Source organism: Cotesia glomerata, linkage group LG8 (assembly GCF_020080835.1).
Source record: "Cotesia glomerata isolate CgM1 linkage group LG8, MPM_Cglom_v2.3, whole genome shotgun sequence".
Lineage (NCBI taxonomy): Eukaryota > Metazoa > Arthropoda > Insecta > Hymenoptera > Braconidae > Cotesia > Cotesia glomerata.
In genome coordinates, this window is record NC_058165.1 from 9,062,939 (window position 1) to 9,080,286 (window position 17,348).

The 17,348-nt window shown below is 27.6% G+C and overlaps 3 protein-coding genes across 6 annotated transcripts; 2 read left to right on the forward strand and 1 right to left on the reverse strand.

The window, feature by feature from the left end:
• The first annotated feature begins 1,173 nt into the window (after positions 1 to 1,173).
• On the forward strand, positions 1,174 to 6,879 carry LOC123270390 (translocon-associated protein subunit gamma). 3 transcript variants are annotated; one of them, XR_006510587.1, is made up of 5 exons: positions 1,174 to 1,493; positions 1,711 to 1,838; positions 3,953 to 4,268; positions 4,346 to 4,604; positions 6,790 to 6,879. XR_006510587.1 is itself a non-coding variant. In XM_044736422.1 (3 exons), exons 1-3 carry the CDS (start codon positions 1,364 to 1,366, stop codon positions 4,241 to 4,243), a joined length of 549 nt encoding a protein of 182 aa, XP_044592357.1. In that variant the 5' UTR covers positions 1,174 to 1,363; the 3' UTR covers positions 4,244 to 4,280. The 3 variants fall into 3 exon arrangements, 1 of the variants encoding a protein (XP_044592357.1); XR_006510588.1 differs by having other exon boundaries at positions 4,346 to 4,456; XM_044736422.1 differs by lacking the exons at positions 4,346 to 4,604; positions 6,790 to 6,879 and having other exon boundaries at positions 3,953 to 4,280.
• Positions 6,880 to 7,010: 131 nt separating this feature from the next.
• Positions 7,011 to 9,840, forward strand: LOC123270391 (troponin C, isoallergen Bla g 6.0301). Of its 2 annotated transcripts, none has more exons than XM_044736423.1 (6): positions 7,011 to 7,260; positions 7,730 to 7,760; positions 8,173 to 8,316; positions 8,389 to 8,508; positions 9,194 to 9,325; positions 9,757 to 9,840. In XM_044736423.1, exons 1-6 carry the CDS (start codon positions 7,234 to 7,236, stop codon positions 9,783 to 9,785), a joined length of 483 nt encoding a protein of 160 aa, XP_044592358.1. In that variant the 5' UTR covers positions 7,011 to 7,233; the 3' UTR covers positions 9,786 to 9,840. The 2 variants fall into 2 exon arrangements, with proteins under 2 accessions (XP_044592358.1, XP_044592359.1); XM_044736424.1 differs by having other exon boundaries at positions 7,013 to 7,236.
• Positions 9,841 to 10,403: 563 nt separating this feature from the next.
• On the reverse strand, positions 10,404 to 16,913 carry LOC123270397 (NCK-interacting protein with SH3 domain). Its single transcript, XM_044736428.1, has 4 exons — positions 16,581 to 16,913; positions 16,315 to 16,499; positions 13,350 to 14,978; positions 10,404 to 10,779 (listed from the first exon to the last, which is right to left on the reverse strand). The coding sequence occupies exons 1-4, from the start codon at positions 16,603 to 16,605 to the stop codon at positions 10,591 to 10,593; spliced, it is 2,028 nt and encodes a 675-aa protein (XP_044592363.1). The 5' UTR covers positions 16,606 to 16,913; the 3' UTR covers positions 10,404 to 10,590.
• Between the last annotated feature and the right edge of the window lie 435 nt (positions 16,914 to 17,348).

The following is a 17,348-nucleotide window of genomic DNA, read 5'->3' on the forward strand; positions in this document are numbered from 1 at the left end:
AAAAAAAAAAAACACACACACACATACACATATATATATATATATATATATATATATATATATATATATATATATATATATATATATATGTCGGAAAAAGCATTATTAGGGGCGTTAGTACAGTCTATTGGATTCGTTTATTCAATTATTTATTAATTTAGAATAATTAAAATATACGCTAACTTGTATAAACAATACTACGATTAATTATCCAAATATAATTAATATACAAGGTAAAAGCGCTGGGGAATGAGACCGAGAACGAATCCGGGGTCAGCAGGATATATTCGATGTCTTTACTTGATCAATGCTCAACGAGCACTACTCGTCTCAGTACCCTAAGTACCCTTTCGACAGCCCTCATTGTCTGTCGATATCTTTAACTGTATACTTTTTACTTCTATCCTGTGACCTCGGCTTCGTTTGGTGACCATTGTCACTCTGGACTCAAGCCCATTGCCATAACCATAAAAATTATAATCGGCTTAAGTTATAAATAATTATTAAATATTCTATGCTTTACAATTTTGCTTAAAACTAACAGACAAACTAAAATATTGGGAATTTCCCTATCTCTAGGAAAACCCAGCTCGATATTATCTCCGACATATATATACAGACATAGTGACACCCTCGCGGGGATAGTCAGGAAAGCTTACTGTGATCTTCAAACGTCGAGATCTTATGAAAACTCGATTTTTGTAAAACGGGGTAAAACCAATAACTTCTCGATTTTTGAAAATCTGAGATTTTCTTAGCGGGAAGTTAAAAATTTTTTTTAATCCATCACAGTGGCCTTGCCCCTTAACTCAAAATTTTGTTTTAAATGTATAGGTATATACTTAAAGTTTGAAAATTGATATTAATTCTCTTTTAACTAATTCTTTTATTATTAAAAATTAATTAAATTTAATAGATTTTTTAATTATATTCTTCTTTTAATCAAAAGTATCATACGTACTTTTCTTCTCAAATGATATTCTTAACATCGCAAAAACGTTATTTGTCATAAAATAATTATTGTTTTTATTATCATTAAAATTCCTCAGGTATAGAATAAAAACAAAATTCAAACAATTCCCGCCGAATAATATATCCGTTTCTCAAAGCAAATAAAAAAACATCCTCCGAAAGTGCTGCCACGTTTAAGAATGACGTTTCTGCGTCCACGTTGTCAAACGTCACTCCACACACTCACATTGCAATCGAAACCACGCATGCGTCAATTGCTAGCCACTGACTGAAAACTCAAGTAACAAAAGTAAATCTCGGACTGTCGAAAAAATAATCTATTTACTCCAGTTTTATAACTAAAAACCACCGTAATTTTTTGTCTAATTACTCAAAGAATAACAAAGCAAAAATGACTAGCAAATCAAAAGCTTTTACTAAAGAAGAAGAACTTTTGCTCCAAGATTTTTCTCGCAATGTATCTACCAAATCATCAGCGTTATTCTATGGCAATGCTTTTATAGTATCGGCAATTCCTATATGTGAGTACTTTTATTTAATTAATTAATTATTTATCTAATTCAAAGGAAGAAATTTCGTATTTCTCATTTTATCATTTCTTCCTTGTCACCATAATTTATTAAATTGCTTCTTTTTATTTCAAGTTGAGATTTTGAAGTAACCTAACTTCATCTCAACTCAACATATTGTTTGTAAATAAATATTAATTATTAATTAATAATATAATTTTTGTTACAGGGCTGTTTTGGAGAATTCATCTGATTGATTTATACTCAAATGCCATTTCATTTGTATTAGTTACATTAATTAGCACATATTTAATGTCATTGGCTTACAAAAATACTAAATTTATCTTGAAGCACAAGGTAATTTATTTTTTTGATAAATTATTTTATTCTTATCATACTGAAATTAATATTGGACAATTTTTTAAACTTTTCTTCTTAAATAATTGAATATCAATATTCGACAATTTTCGGAGTAATTATAGTCAGATCAATTATCAAAAAAAAAGATTAAAAAAATTTCTTCAGTAGAAAATTTTCAAAACTTATGCAATTTTTTTTTATTTTCTCGATAGTGATTAATTTTTTAATAAGCCTAAAAAATAGTCAGGTGCACGACTTTCAAAATAATAATTCAATTTATTAATATTTTTTAACTAAATGACAATTGTAGTCTTCAATCTTCTATAGTAATTATTTCTAATTAATGAAATAATGATAGAAATAATACTGAAGTTAATAAACATCTAACGCTTTTGTAGTTTTCTAAACAGATACAGAAATATTTAATTGCAATTCCTTTTCAATTATTAGTTTTAATATTAATTAATAACTAACTAGCAACCTATGTGACTGCCGTGAGTTGTTAACTATAGAAAAATAAAATTTTTCTTTATTAAATAATGACATTTGTTAAAACACATGCATTTTTATATATTTTTCATTAAATATATATATATATATATAAAATATATGAAAAATTGATGTGGGTACTCAAATGAAAGGTCTCGATGAGTGCAATATCGGAGTGAGCTTATATCTTTAAAAATGTCAATGGTTTACAAGATATTTGTTAAATTGCACTGTACTTTTTTAACTATTGACGTTTTTAAAGATATAAGCTCATCCTGATGCTACACTCATCAAGAGCTTTCATTTGAGTACCCACATGCATTTTGACATATTTTTCATATATACATTAGGGTGGACCAAAAAAACCGACTATTTTTTTTTCTAAGTCTTGAGTGAAAAAATGTTTGTTTTTGATGTTTTAAGAGCCCTCACCAAAGGACAGCTCAAAAAAAAAATTTTAAGAGGTCGCTCCAAATTTTATTAAATTTCGAAAATCATCAAAAATCGAATTTTTTTTTTTAAATTTTTTTTCTCGATACGGTATAATTTCATAGATAAAAAAAAAATAAGTTTCTGAAAGTTTCAGTTCAAAATTTAAATTTTGAAAGGTCGCTCATAATTTTTTTTTTTTCTTTAATTAGTCATATCGCCGACTTTAACTGTTGGGAGTGGTACGTTGGGGTCTTTTTGGTTTGTAAAAATCTTAACTTACACAGCAAGCTCAAATCTCGACCAAGCTGGTTTCTAAGACCAGCTTGGGATTCGAACCCACGCCTGGCAGTTGATTAAATAAAATTGTTAAATTAAAAAAAAATTATATTTTCTATGTTGTGCTTGATTTTTAGTTCATCTCGTGATGTATTTTTATCTATTATTGTACTAAATAAAAAAAAAAATGCATGGAATTTTAATTTGAATAGTAAAAGATCGCTCGAAAAAATCTAAACTAATGCACTAATAAATTGAAAAAAATTATGAGCGAACTCTCAAAATTTAAATTTTGAACTGAAATTTTCAGAAACTTATTTTTTTCTGTCTATAAATTATATCGTAACGAGAAAAAAAAATTAAAAAAAAAAAAAATCCGATTTTTGACGATTTTTGAAATTTTAAAAAATTTGAAGTGACCTTTTAAAAATTTTTTTTTAAGCTGTCCTTTGGTGAGGGCTCTTAAAACATCAAAAATTAACATTTTTTCACTCGAGACTCAAAAAAAAAAATAGTCGGTTTTTTTGCGCCACCCTAATATATATAATATATATAAATATATGAAAAATTGATGTGGGTACTCAAATGAAAGGTCTCGATGAGAGTCGGGATGAGCTTATATCTTAAAAAATGTCAATATTTCACAAGATACAAGGTCATTTCTTAATTATATATCTAGAGATAAAGTATTTTCGAATGAAGCCTAAATACTTATCATAATAAATTGACTATTGGTGAGAATGATATGAAACCTTGAAAAGGCACAAATTCAAGTAAAAACCTTTGCAGTAACACTAAATTTCACTAAAAAAAAAACCGATTTTATCATATGACTATCCTGGATACAAAATTTTTTTTTAATCTTATTCTCTTAATAATATAGATTACAATTACTAATAAAAAATAAAATTTAGATTGCAGTAAAAAGAGAAGATGCAGTAACCCGTGACATGACCAAAACCCTCGCAGAAGACAAGAAAATGAGCAAGAAAGAAAAAGACGAAAGAATACTGTGGAAGAAAAATGAAGTTGCCGATTACGAAGCTACCACTTTTTCATTATTCTACAACAACGCTCTTTTCTTGGCGGTTGTCATCTTCACGTCTTTCTACATCTTGAAGACATTTACACCTGCATTCAACTACATCTTGTCTGTCGGTGGAACAAGTGCGCTGCTAGCTCTCCTGTCTACTGGATCTCAGTAAAGAAATATATTTAAATTTATTTAAAGTAATATTTGCAATTAAATTTGTAATTTTTGATAATAAATATCTAAATTGTTTATAAACAATTATTTCATTTACTAGCACCGAATTACGAATGTAAATAATGTCGCAGTTGGATTAGGTTCATAATTGTCACTTTTGTTAATTTTTGTTGATAAATCTTGAAGATGATTTATTATTTGGATAAATAATGTAAGTAATATGAATTATGTTTTATGTTACTATTATTATAATATATAATGCTGTTGTATTGCCAACGATTTCGTCAATCAACAAAAAATACCGAGAATAATTGTATACAATTTATACATGTGTTAGGTGTTTTTAGACAAGTTGAAAGGTACGTTTCGTATGTATATGACATGTTTATAGCTTATAGTTCTAGCCAAATAATTTTTACAAGAACTCTCCCAATCATGACGGGATTCCCAGTAGGTAAAAAATATTACTTTTAACATTTATTTATATCTTTTACGACTTACATTTACTTTTAAGATATTGATAATAATAATAATAATAATAATAATAATAATAATAATAACAATCATAATTATAATAATAACTAACAACCTCGTAGTCACTATGTGACTGCCGTGACTTGTGAATTATAAACAAATAAAATTTTGCTTTATTAAATAATGACTTTTGTTAAATTACACTGTACTTTTTTAACTATTGACGTTTTTAAAGATATAAGCTCATCCCGATGTTACACTCATCAAGAGCTTTCATTTTAGTACCCACATGCATTTTGATATATTTTTCATATATACACATATGTAATATATATAAATATATGAAAAAATGATGTGGGTACTTAAATGAAAGGTCTTGATGAGTGTAACATTGGGATGAGCTTATATCTTTAAAAATGTCAATAGTTCACGAGATAAAAGGTAGTTTTTCAATCATGCATCTAGAGGTAGAGCATTTTCGAATGCTGCCTAAATACTTATCATCAGAAATTGACTATTGGTAAGAATGATTTACTGATAAAAAAAATTAACTTGACTGAAAAGTCAAAATCTTGTACCAAGAATACCGTTTTGAAGAAAATGATTTTCTTGAGTCAAGAGAATAAATTCTTAAGACAAGAAAAATTTACTTAAGGGGGGGGGGGGGGGGGATTTTAAAGGCGAAAAAAAAGCATATTTTTGTGATTTTTTTTGCGGTGATATGAGTGATATAATTTTATTAAATTTAATTACATATTATTGTACAACTATTGAAGTATGTCAGAAAAAATTTTCAATGAAAAATATTGATACATAAGCCGGTGACGTTGAATTTCCAAAGGCGCCTTGAAAAAAAAAAGGGGGGTTTTGCGGTGAACATTGTAACTCGTTACCGGATCATCTGAATCAAAAAAATTGATATGCGTTTTAAGGGGGATGAATTTATCGAGGCAATCAGGAAGAGTTTTTTTTTTTTTTCATTTTTGTCTATTTTTTAATAACAAATTAACCGCGATTTTTTTAGCTAAAATCACATTTTCCACTTTCAAGTACTGTAAAAAATAGAAAAAAAAAAAAAAAACCTCTTTCTGATTAACTCGAGAAATATATCCCCTTCAAAACGCATATCAATTTTTTTGTTTCATATGATCCGGTAACGAGTTATAATGTTCACCGTAAAACCCCTTTTTTTCGAGGCGCCTCTGGAGATTCAACGTCACGGGCTTATGTATTAATATTTTTCATTGAAAATTTTTTCTGACATACTTCAATAGTTGTACAATAATATGTAATTAAATTTAATAAAATTATATCACTCATATTACCGCAAAAAAATCATAAAAATATGCTTCTTTTTTGCTTTAACCCCCCCCCCCCCCCCCTTCAAATCAAGAATAATTTCTTTACTCAAAAATTTATTCTCTTGACAAAAAAATCATTCTCTTCAATATTTTATTCTTGATTCAAGATTTTTGCTCTTGAATCAAGTTAATTTTTTTATCAGTTTTGCCACAAGTTTGGCCACAAAATTTTGCTTATTTTCTTAATGATATAGATGATAATAATAATAATTATAAAAGTTATTATTTTATTGTATAATTAATTTTTTTTCGGATAATTACATCTTTCTTCTTGAATATTATTGAAAATCAAACAATTGAGAAAAACTATTTTCAAAAATCATAAAATAGAATTTTTTTAATTTGATATCTTTTCAATCGTAATTTAAATCACTTCGATAAGTTTTATAAAATTTAAAACAAAAAGTTTTTATAAAATCAAAATAAAAAATATTGACAATACAAAACATCATAAAAATCAATTTAATTCCCTAAAAAAATCAATAAACTACATAAAACTAATAAAAGTAACATTTATTACCCCAACAAAATATCATCAAATTTACATATAAATATCTTTCCAGTTGTTTTTCAACAAACAAAAAATATAATATTGTTATTGTTATTGAACTTTAAAGACCGATTTAATTTTTAATATATGCTAAATGTTTTTCTGTATTATACTATTATATTTATTTTTCGTTTCTTTATCCCTCGTGTCTGAAAATAGCCCACAAACTAAGTAGCAGTAACAGTCGGCGAAGAAACAGAAGCAGCATAAGAGGAAGAGGAAGAAGAAGAAGAAGAAGAAGAAGAAGAAGAAGAAGAAGAAGAAGAAGAAAAAGAAGAAGAAGAATATAGTATAGTAGAAAACTATATAGATCTATATGTATATATATGAGTTAAAAATCAATTTTAAGAACCCGTGCTACCGCTTTTGAGCTTGAAGTCAACTGGGATTGGCTGGAGCTTAGAATTACATCGGGTTTCGAGCCGTCATTACATACGCAACCGCTATATCCGCGGTTTTGAATATTACGGAGTTCGGGTCTCTCATCCGGCCAGTCTCTAAAACATCCAGGCCAAAGTACCTTCTATCTACATTCGTTAAATAAACCAATACATTAATTGTTTACTCGTTATTAAATATTAATTATTAATTTTTAATATCAAGATGGTATGTTCTATTGATGATGATCTTGTAAGTCGTCGGTTTGGTAAACACACACGTTATCTTCGCTACTCTCTACTTATTAATTTTATTTATTTACTATTTTTTTATTAACAATCTTCGTCGCCCTCTAAATCTAAATTGCTTTATATATTTCTTCTTTTAAAATTAAAAGAATCTTTAATTGTTAACTAATTCTTATTGATATTCTTTAACAACGTGAACAATTGGTTAGCGCGGTATTTTTATAAATCTGTTTTATTAAAAATAAATACTGTGAGAGTTTACCAATGTAACGACTGTCATATTTAATTATTAATAAATAAATAAATTAAGTTATTCAAAATTTTTTAAATCAAATTTATGTTGTAAATTCTACGCATGACTATTCTATTTCTTCTTTTTAAAATTCCACTAATTGGCAATAAAGTTTAGATAATGTGAAATAGTATTAAAATTTTTACCAATTAATTTGTTTTCTTCTTTATTAAATAATTAGGCTGACGAGTTGCCAGCGGAACAAATTGCAGGTGAGTAAAAAAATTTTTAATTATTTATTAAATTTTAACTTGAAATTTTAAGAAATTTTCTAAAATAATTATTTGCAAATCATAAAAAACTAAAGTTTAAATTTAATTAAATTTAAAAATAAAACGCGGACATTAACATCAGTCTAAAAATAACTTATAAGTTCTAATCTCTATACTAATTCTAGCTGAGTTAAACGCGTACATAGTAGAATATTATATATATAAAATCTAAAATATCAAGTTGTTTTTTAGCGAATCGGATAAACAATTTGTTATTTAACAGAGTTAAAATTATACATAAATTATTGCTTGGCATTCACTCAAATCACTTTTCACTTTAACTTAATTTTATTGATTTCTGCTTTATTAATAATAATTTAATAATAAATAATTTTAAATTTGTTTGGTTTAGTTTTACGCAAAGCTTTTGACAGCTTCGACAGGGACAAGAGTGGAAGCATCCCCACTGATATGGTAGCCGACATCTTGAGATTAATGGGGCAGCCGTTTAACAAAAAAATCCTCGATGAATTGATCGACGAAGTTGATGCCGACAGTAATTATTTTAAAACTGAAGAATGTTAAGAAAAAAAAATTAGTTGATAGCTAATTTTTTTTTTTCTTTTAGAGTCCGGGAGGTTGGAATTTGATGAATTCGTTACACTTGCAGCTAAATTTATCGTTGAAGAAGATGCTGAAGCTTTAGAGAAAGAACTTCGTGAAGCTTTCCGACTATATGACAAAGAAGGTACAATTTTAATTATTCAATTTTTTTTTTACTATTAAAGTTTATATAATATGATTAAAAATAATTATTTGAAGAAATAGTTAAAAATTAATTGAAGAAATGATTTTTAAAAAGCCTATGGGTTAAATGTGTTAAAAAAAAAAAAAAAAAAAAAAAAAAAACGAAACATGTGTTCAAACATTAAAATAAAATACATAAGAGTTTTTCGGAGGAAGAAATTTGAAACCGAGCCAAAAAAAGAATCAAGTTAAGGCAGCATGATGTATAATATAAGAAATGGATGTACTGGAATGAAATGAAAGATTAAACGTAGACGGAAATAGATTCTTGCTCCAGAAATATACCTCAAAAAAACTCTCAGTTGAAAAGAATTAATTTGACATTAAAAAATGACTATTTTCAATTAAATCTGTATTATCCGGAAGAAAATAATAATTAATTTAATTGGATTTAACTGTTAGCGTTAATTTTCTTAAATGGGTTGCGCAACAATTTTATTTATATTTTACTCCCAAGTTTTAAAAGCATTATTGAGTTCAACGCTCACGATTATTATCCAATCTGTCTGGCTGATTAATTAGTTAAATGTTCCATTTACTTTAAATAAATGAAGCTTCACCTGTTTTCATTTATTATTCCAAATATTTCATATTAAGTGCTAAAATTTATGATTTTTTCTTTTTAGGAAATGGGTACATACCAACAACATGTTTACGTGAAATTTTGAGGGAGCTGGATGACCAACTGACTGATGAAGAACTAGATATCATGATTGAAGAAATTGACTCTGATGGCTCTGGAACTGTTGACTTTGATGGTATGTATTTTTTAATTGTTCTATTATATTATAATTTAAAGAAAGTATTGAACTAAGCAATTTACATTTAACATTCTACCCTCCAAAATTGCGAAATAATTCATTTATGACATTTCAAGTTCATTACCAAGAACTTGGCATTGTCAACAACACCTATCAACATGAATAAATAAATGAAAATATCATCTTCTTAAAAACTTAAAAATAACTTAAGACAATAACATTTTCATCTGATAATTCTTTCGTTAAAAAAAAAAAAATTTACATTCATAGTTTTAAAAAATTCCTCCATATAGATTTCTTTTTTCAAAAATTTCTTCCTATGATTTACTTGTTAACAATTAAACTGTCAAGTGTCTGTCAAGTTATCTTCATTGATTATTCTTCCAAGTTTTATACTAATAAATGATTTTATTATTTTATTTCTTCAGAATTCATGGAAATGATGACCGGAGAATAAATCAGCCGCTGCTTTTTTGCAATTATTTACAAACCGTTAAACTACATAAATTAAAGAAGAAATAATTAATAATTTATTAATTGTTTTGGCATTACCTTTCATACGTATTTATTTTTACAACACTCTAGAAGATAAAAATAAATTGTTAATAAAAAATAAAATATTTATTAAAATAATAATAATAATAATGATAATAATAAATTAATATTTATTTCCTAATTTTTATTTCATTACTTTATTTATTTATAACTTAAAACTATTTGATGTTTATGATCACAATTTTTATTCCTAATATAATTGACATAACTATTAATCATAACTTTAATTAACTATTTAATTAAACGGACTAGTTAATTAAATACATGACTTTGATTATGAATTTATGATTTTCGATTTATGAAATATGAGTTATGACTTTGTACGATAAAAAAAAAATTGTATTCGCAATGGCCGGTATGAGTTACGTGAAGCATATAATTTTTCCATTTTCTGTATAGTACTTTTTTCATTCAATTTAATATTTTTTACTACTTAATCAATAAATTTAAGTGAATTTTATTCACTAGATAAATTCACAAGCGTCGCTAGTTTAGAATTAAACTTAATAGTATTTTCTTTATTTACAATTTTTATATTTTTTTTTTTTTTGCTTAAACGCAAAAAGTAAGTTCAACTAAATGACGTGCTGTTAAACAAATTTAACTAATTAAATTGAAAGAAAAATAATAATTGTACCTTATATTTATACAAGCGTTTGCAAATCATCGTCCTCGACCTCCTTGTACAAGGAGGAAGACAATATATGTCACATTTTAAATAGACTAGGAAATTCATTACTAATTTCACGTATCAGTTTCTGATCACCTTGACTCTCGGGGCCTTCTTCGCAGAATATTCGCGTGAAGCATTTCAGCAGGTCTTCTGAGCGATGTCGATGATCGTCGTAACCGGTCGTTCGTAAAACACGTCTGCATAGTTCTAAGTAAAGTCGTCGCTATAATAAAAAAATGAAATTTAGAATTAGTTATTAATATTTCTTTTGTAAAATTTTTGGATAATTATATCGAAAAGAGGCTACACTAATTTTCAATCATAAAAAATTGATTTATTTATGTTTTTATTTTTCAACACGGTTTTCTTTTAGACAGAATAATGATAAAAAAAAATTCTATTTAAAAAAAAATTTTATAGAGATTCTTCAGATTAAAAAAATTTTTTTTAAATCGTTCTTTCGATCAAAATTTCGGTCAAAATTTTAATTGAAGGACTTTATTAATCCAAAAATCGTCATGCAATTCATGTTTGAAAATCAAACCAGCTTCTATTAGGAAAATTAATAAAATCTTCATTCGATTTTTAAATCACTGAAAATTAGTGAAGTCCCGCTTTTATTTAATTACTTTTTCATAAAATTAAAAAACTAAATATTTTAAAGCAAAACTGAAATTCAAAAAAATTTTTTTTCCTTGGACTTAGATTAAGTACCCAGTAGTGGCATAAGTTTCAAAGTTAAACGTATTTGACCCTACTTTTAATACATAAAGATGTAATTATTAGTTCAAATTAATGATTTTCATGAAAATATAAACAATTTTGAATTGATTGAAGCGTAAAATAACGCTGATAATTGAATATTTATATTTTGACAACGTTTTTTAAGATAAACTAAGAAAGAAATAGTAGTTGAACAATCAATTCTGATAAGCCGAAGTAGTTGAACACTCCGGGAGCAGTAGTTGAACTAACAAAATATATGGCAATAGGCACAGCAAAAATTTTTAACGTTTTATTGAAGTATCAAAAGAATTATAACATATTATTGAATAATATGAAAAATAAAACTATGAATATTAAATATGTTCATTTAAAAATGAGAAATATTTGTATTTAATTTTTTAATTACATTTTTTATGAATGACAAAGCAAATATCCAATTATAAATAAAAAAAACTCAATTTAAAACGTTCAGTAATTAATACAAATCACAATGCTGATCACTAGTCTATAAACCTATTAGTGGTTATAGTGTTGTTAAAATTATACGGCCCCAGCCTGTTCAAATTCTGGGTATCACTTTGAAAATTTGGAGGTATAATTGAACGCTAAAACTTAATACAATAATTATAGTTTATGTCTTTGCAAAAAATATATGTTATTTAGAAAAGACTATTTCATTAGATGGTACAATTTTTTTTACTTAAAATGATGATATACCGTTTTTTTTTACTGATTGTTCAGTTTACGGTTGAGTACCTTTCTCATGAAAAAAATAGCATCTATCGGCTATTCTAGACATGTCAACTTTTAAGATAACAAAAATATAATTGTTTTGATTTATAATTGAAAAAACATACAGAAATCATTTACTTTATCATTGAATAATTATAACATGCGCATATTACTCATAATAAATATACGGATTTTGTATTAGGGGCATTCCAACGTGACTGGTGGGACATTTGACTCTGGAATTAAATCAAATATAAGCTATAATTATGTAACTGAAACTTATACTATAGTAAAATTTATCTTATAATATAAAAGAATAACTAATTAACAATATCCCTTTGTCAAAAACCTCGATTACTTTTTAAGTTTCGAAAAATCCTTCTCTCTTACCGCGTTATACTTAAAGTCGAATTTCAGTTTGACCACCAAACTTTTAAAAAATACTTCCCTCTTAATACAAAATTTATCCTTCAAACATTCAATATTCTGAAGAATTAGACTGATTACCTACGTAGAAACAATTTAAAAAAAATTTTTTTATTGTGACTGGTGGGACAGGCATTTGTGACTGGCGGGACAAGTACAAAATGTGTACATGAAGTTGTTTATTAAAAAGACTTTTATATTATTTCAACCTTAGAAACATTATTATTTATATATTTATATATTTAACTATAAATTATTTAGGATCATTAAAAAAAAAACTAATTAAAAAATACAAATGAAGGATTTAGCATGCTGACAACACGATCTTGATAAACTTAGGTGTTAATTAATAACGAACATAAAAAAATTTGTTCTTAAAACTATAATAATAAATATGTTAGTTAATAACAAACATGAAATGAATTTGTTCTTAAAACTATTAAAACAATATTTGACCCGGATACAAGTTAGTAAGGCTGAAAAGTTAATAGGAGAAAAAAATCGATTTTCTTATTGATTAAAAAAAATTTTTTCACAAATTAGTAAAATATAAACTTTTAATAATAAATTAGCAATAAATTAGAATGAATTAGAGAAATTTTAAAATTTTAGTCATTTTCCCATTTTGCATGGAATGCCCCATTACAACAATTCGAAAAGTCTGTTTCAAGTACTGGTCCCGTTTTCATAAGTGTTCAAGTACTGGGTACTTTACCTTACATCATTTTCGCTGTTTTAGCGCATTTTATGACAATAAGGACGTAGTTTCGATTTCTAGACATTACCAATTTTTTTCATTTTCATAAAAAATTTTTTAATGTCTTTCTTTTTCGATTATGGCTAAAAAGAAGTAGATCCCTACTTCTACATAATCTCCCTGGCCAATAAAAAAAACAGTATAAAAATTACCTTATCTCCTGGTGGAATGTCAAACAGCTGTCTGAGTACAATATCAATCAACACCTTGATATCATTAGTATAAAACAAAGTCGCAGTGACCTCAATAGAAAAAATATCAATAAACAGCTTCAACACCGAGTGCATCGGAGCCGGCTGATGATCAAAGATCCTCACCGGATCCTCTTCACGGTTCAACAAAAACAGTATCTTCTGGGTAAAAATTTTCGCATTAGTCCTTTCTCTCAGCGCCATCATGAAAATATTCTCATTGACATTGGCATTACTATTGCTTGTCGCATTAAAATTAAACTGCAAATTATAAGCCAGGATCAGGTTAGTGAACAAATCAGGAATCTGGTCTTCCAGGTCAGTATCAGGCGGATCCTCAATACCATCTAGCAAAAACGCAATGAACTCAACACCCAGATACTCCAGGTGGGTAATAGGCATGGGTTCAGCCATCGAGAAGATCATAGTCATCAGCAGCGAAGAGTAGTTCAACTTGGGGACATTCCTGGGATTGCTAGTCATGTCCCTCGCGAGTTCCATAGGAAGAATACTGTTCAGCATGATTCCCACCACCACTGGATCTAAACTACACATCACCCCAAAAGACTGGAGCAACAATTGCCTGATGGTCCATCTGGCTTCCATCTGGTAGTACTCGATCAGAGTCATTATTCCGTTGTACTGATCTTGTCTCAAAGCATGTCTTGAAACACTGGCATCAGCGTTGGTTAGAATGGACGTCAACTCCTTGATATACTCGACGATTATCGACTCGTCTTCGTAAAGCATCCAGCTTCGCTGCTGGGAGTCTTCTTTGCAAGAAGTCAGTTCATCAAAAATGATTTTGAGGCGTGTTGAATCGTAGGTGTCCTCGATTCGCATCTTCGAGTTTAACAGCGGCATATGCAATTGACTCAGCACGGTATCAAAATAATGAGACACTGAGCCAGGAAGAAGTTGCTGGAGGCCAGAAACCACCACAGTAACTGCTAACTTGGACATTTCGTAGCTAAGCTGTGTGTTTTTTCTTACTTCGTCCAATAACTTGTAAGCAGCACGTGCATCTATTTCAAAGCTGGTGTTATTCGGCGAAGTTCGCGACTGACGATTCGGGTTCGGCTTTTCCGAGTCAGGAACTCGAGGAGGTTCTGCTCTGGGAGGTTCTATTGACTTTGGAACGCTGTGCTCTGGTCTAGGCAAAGTCTCTCGAAGTTCTGAAGACAACTGCCGAGGAAAAGATGATCGACGTTCGGAATTCGAGTTTCGGCGGTTGAAATCCGGAATTTTTTGCAGCTCTTCGGGAAGAAATGACTTGGCACTGGCGTACGAAGCGCTTGGTGTTGTTGAGTTCTCGGGTTTTGAAGAGGAAGATGAAGGTGTTGTTGTGATGGTCGTGGTTGGCGTGATGGTTACTGGGATTTCTTTTATGGGAGAAGTGCTGCTGAAAGTTGGAGGCAATGGTGCTGGCTTTTTTGGCTTCCGACTCACTTCAGCTTGTCGCTTCTTTTCTACAAGACGCTGCACTAAGTCTTGCTTGTCTATGGGTAATGGCGCTCCTGGTTTTACGAATTCGCTGCGCAGTTTGTCGATACATTCTTCCAAGAAGTCTATCATGAACTGGGGTTGAACCTGAAATAGATGAACAATTAGTATTTTTTTTCTTGAGAAATTTAAGAAAAAAAATTATGAGTTAAGTTGTAATTGAGTTTGATTAAACTATTCATTCATCGATGAAGGTGAACATTTTTTTAATTCTATCCAGAGATTTTTTTTAATTAAGAAAATGGTAATTATTCACAATTGAGATCAACTCCATTTTGGACCATAACTAAGTGAAAAATTAACATTTTCAAATTTTTTTTATTCTGCTTGTTTTTACGGCACATTTATAATAAAAAATGTCTTATAAGAAAAAAATAAAGATTTTGATAGCTTTTTTGCCTTCAAAAGTTGGAAAAAATTTTGGCTCTCATATTTTTGGATAAAATTTCTATTTTATCTTTTTTTGGTGTTTTTGATATATATATATTTTTTTTTAAGGACAAAAAAACGAACAATTTAAAAAAATAAAAATTGAATATCACAATTTTCTAAAAAATTTATAAATTTGTTAAAATTGTGATAATCAACTTTTTTTTTTAATTGTTCATTTTTTTATGTATTTAAAAAAAAATCTCTCAATAAAATCAACTAGAAATTTCGTTAAAAAAAATGAAAATTAAAATGGTTGACCCCACTTATAAATATTAATCAAGAAAATTATTGTTTCTTTGTTAAAGTAATATTGAAAATTTTTCTAATGTTGAAATACGATGGATAGTCATAATATAAAAAAATAAAAGTTTTGACACTTGATTTTCTGGAAAAAAAAAATTCTTTTTTATTCTATTTTTCGATAATAATATTCAGTTTAATATACATTTGATAGTTTTGAAATTTTAACAAATAAATTGTTAAAAAAAAAGGAAAAAATTTGCTTATAGAAATTTTATGAAAATTAATTTAGCACATATTTAATAATTCTAAGTATTTTATAACAAATAAATTATGGCAGAAAAAACATTGACATGTAAAAATTTAAAAAAATAAAAAATGCAATTTTTTAAAAATAATTGTTTAGAACAAATTTTTTTGTTCAATAAAATTAAAAAATTGTCAAGTGACTGCTAACTTTAATGTCATGAAACTTTAAGAAATTATTCTTCTTGGTAGTTACTTAATTGTTTAAAAAATAATTAGGAATTTACTAATTCTCTTTGTTTAAACTTTTTGGAATAATATTTCTGATTTTTCATAAAAAAATGGTTTTTTCGAAAATTGACATTCCGAAATTATAAATGTCCGAAACACGCATGTTCTCAGCTTCCTATATGACAAGGTCACCCCGATAAACTATGACTAAAAATTAAACACGAATAAACTAATAAATTATTAAACGTAATAAAAAAACAAGGAATTAATTTACCTTGACCGTAGTTACATAATTTGATGGAATATAACCCAGCTGACCGGTATTGTTAACAACTTGCCACCAATTTCGTTGTTTGGTATTAGTTTGATGTAATATAAAATGATCATTTTCACGGAAGCTCAGTGTTTTGGCAAAAGTTGCTTTAAAATCGTACAATGCTTTGAGCATTTCATAATTTTCTGAAAGAAGAAATTAAATACATAATAATTATTTAACAATATTATTTAACCTAAAATTATAAAATGATTAAAAATACTTACCGAGTCTGATATAATTGTCGTCCATAATTCCTTATTTATTTATTTGTCAGAGCAAACAAATAAATAAATAAATATATATGTAAGGATCTTTTATTATTATTTTAAAGACAGACAACGCCCAGATATCTAGGATATCTAGACTAATAAAAATTATTAAGTCTTAGTAGGAGACACAGACATTTCACTTTCATTTTTTTACTACTGTTTGCAAGTTTGTTCTTGTTTTTATCTCGGAGGTATCCTTAGTCCTTTCCCCATTTCTGTCTGAGTTTTTTAGGTCCGCTGTTGGTGGTGTTTGTTTCCTCAGTGTCACGATTGACAGTGGTCGTGCTACTGAAATTCATTTTTAATGTATAGTTATAGTTTTAGTTCGTTACTTGTGTTTAGGGATATATACACGTATATATATATATATATATATATATATATATATATATATATATATATATATATATATAGGGTGTATATGAACAGAGTTACTCTACGCAAGTCTTGAGTAATTATTTGTTATTTAAATTATTTCGCTTTTATCAATAATTTACCCGCTTATAATACTAAAATTAGCCGACGGTTTAATTTTTTGATTTTTTTTCAATGATTAAATTAACATGACATTAAAGTTAGCAGTTATTACTCTACCATTTGAGCTATCCGGTCTATACTAAAATAAATAAATTTGCTCCGAAAAATTATTTCTAAAACGTTGCATTTTTTATTTATTTAATTTCCTAAATGTCAATTTTTTTTCTCATTTTCTTTGACATAATT

Excerpts from the sequence above, each read along its gene's own strand:
- LOC123270391 (XM_044736423.1), top strand. The coding sequence starts at position 7,234 with ATGGTATGTTCTATTGATGATGATCTT. Across the intron at positions 7,261-7,729 it reads GTTCTATTGATGATGATCTT|GCTGACGAGTTGCCAGCGGA; the intron begins GTAAGTCGTCGG and ends TTAAATAATTAG. Across the intron at positions 8,317-8,388 it reads CGACGAAGTTGATGCCGACA|AGTCCGGGAGGTTGGAATTT; the intron begins GTAATTATTTTA and ends TTTTTCTTTTAG.
- LOC123270397 (XM_044736428.1), bottom strand. The coding sequence starts at position 16,605 with ATGGACGACAATTATATCAGACTCG. Across the intron at positions 14,979-16,314 it reads ATTATGTAACTACGGTCAAG|GTTCAACCCCAGTTCATGAT; the intron begins GTAAATTAATTC and ends CATCTATTTCAG. Across the intron at positions 10,780-13,349 it reads ACATTCCACCAGGAGATAAG|CGACGACTTTACTTAGAACT; the intron begins GTAATTTTTATA and ends TTTTTATTATAG.
- LOC123270390 (XM_044736422.1), top strand. The coding sequence starts at position 1,364 with ATGACTAGCAAATCAAAAGCTTTTACTAAAGAAGAAGAACTTTTGCTC. Across the intron at positions 1,494-1,710 it reads AGTATCGGCAATTCCTATAT|GGCTGTTTTGGAGAATTCAT; the intron begins GTGAGTACTTTT and ends TTTTTGTTACAG. Across the intron at positions 1,839-3,952 it reads AATTTATCTTGAAGCACAAG|ATTGCAGTAAAAAGAGAAGA; the intron begins GTAATTTATTTT and ends AATAAAATTTAG.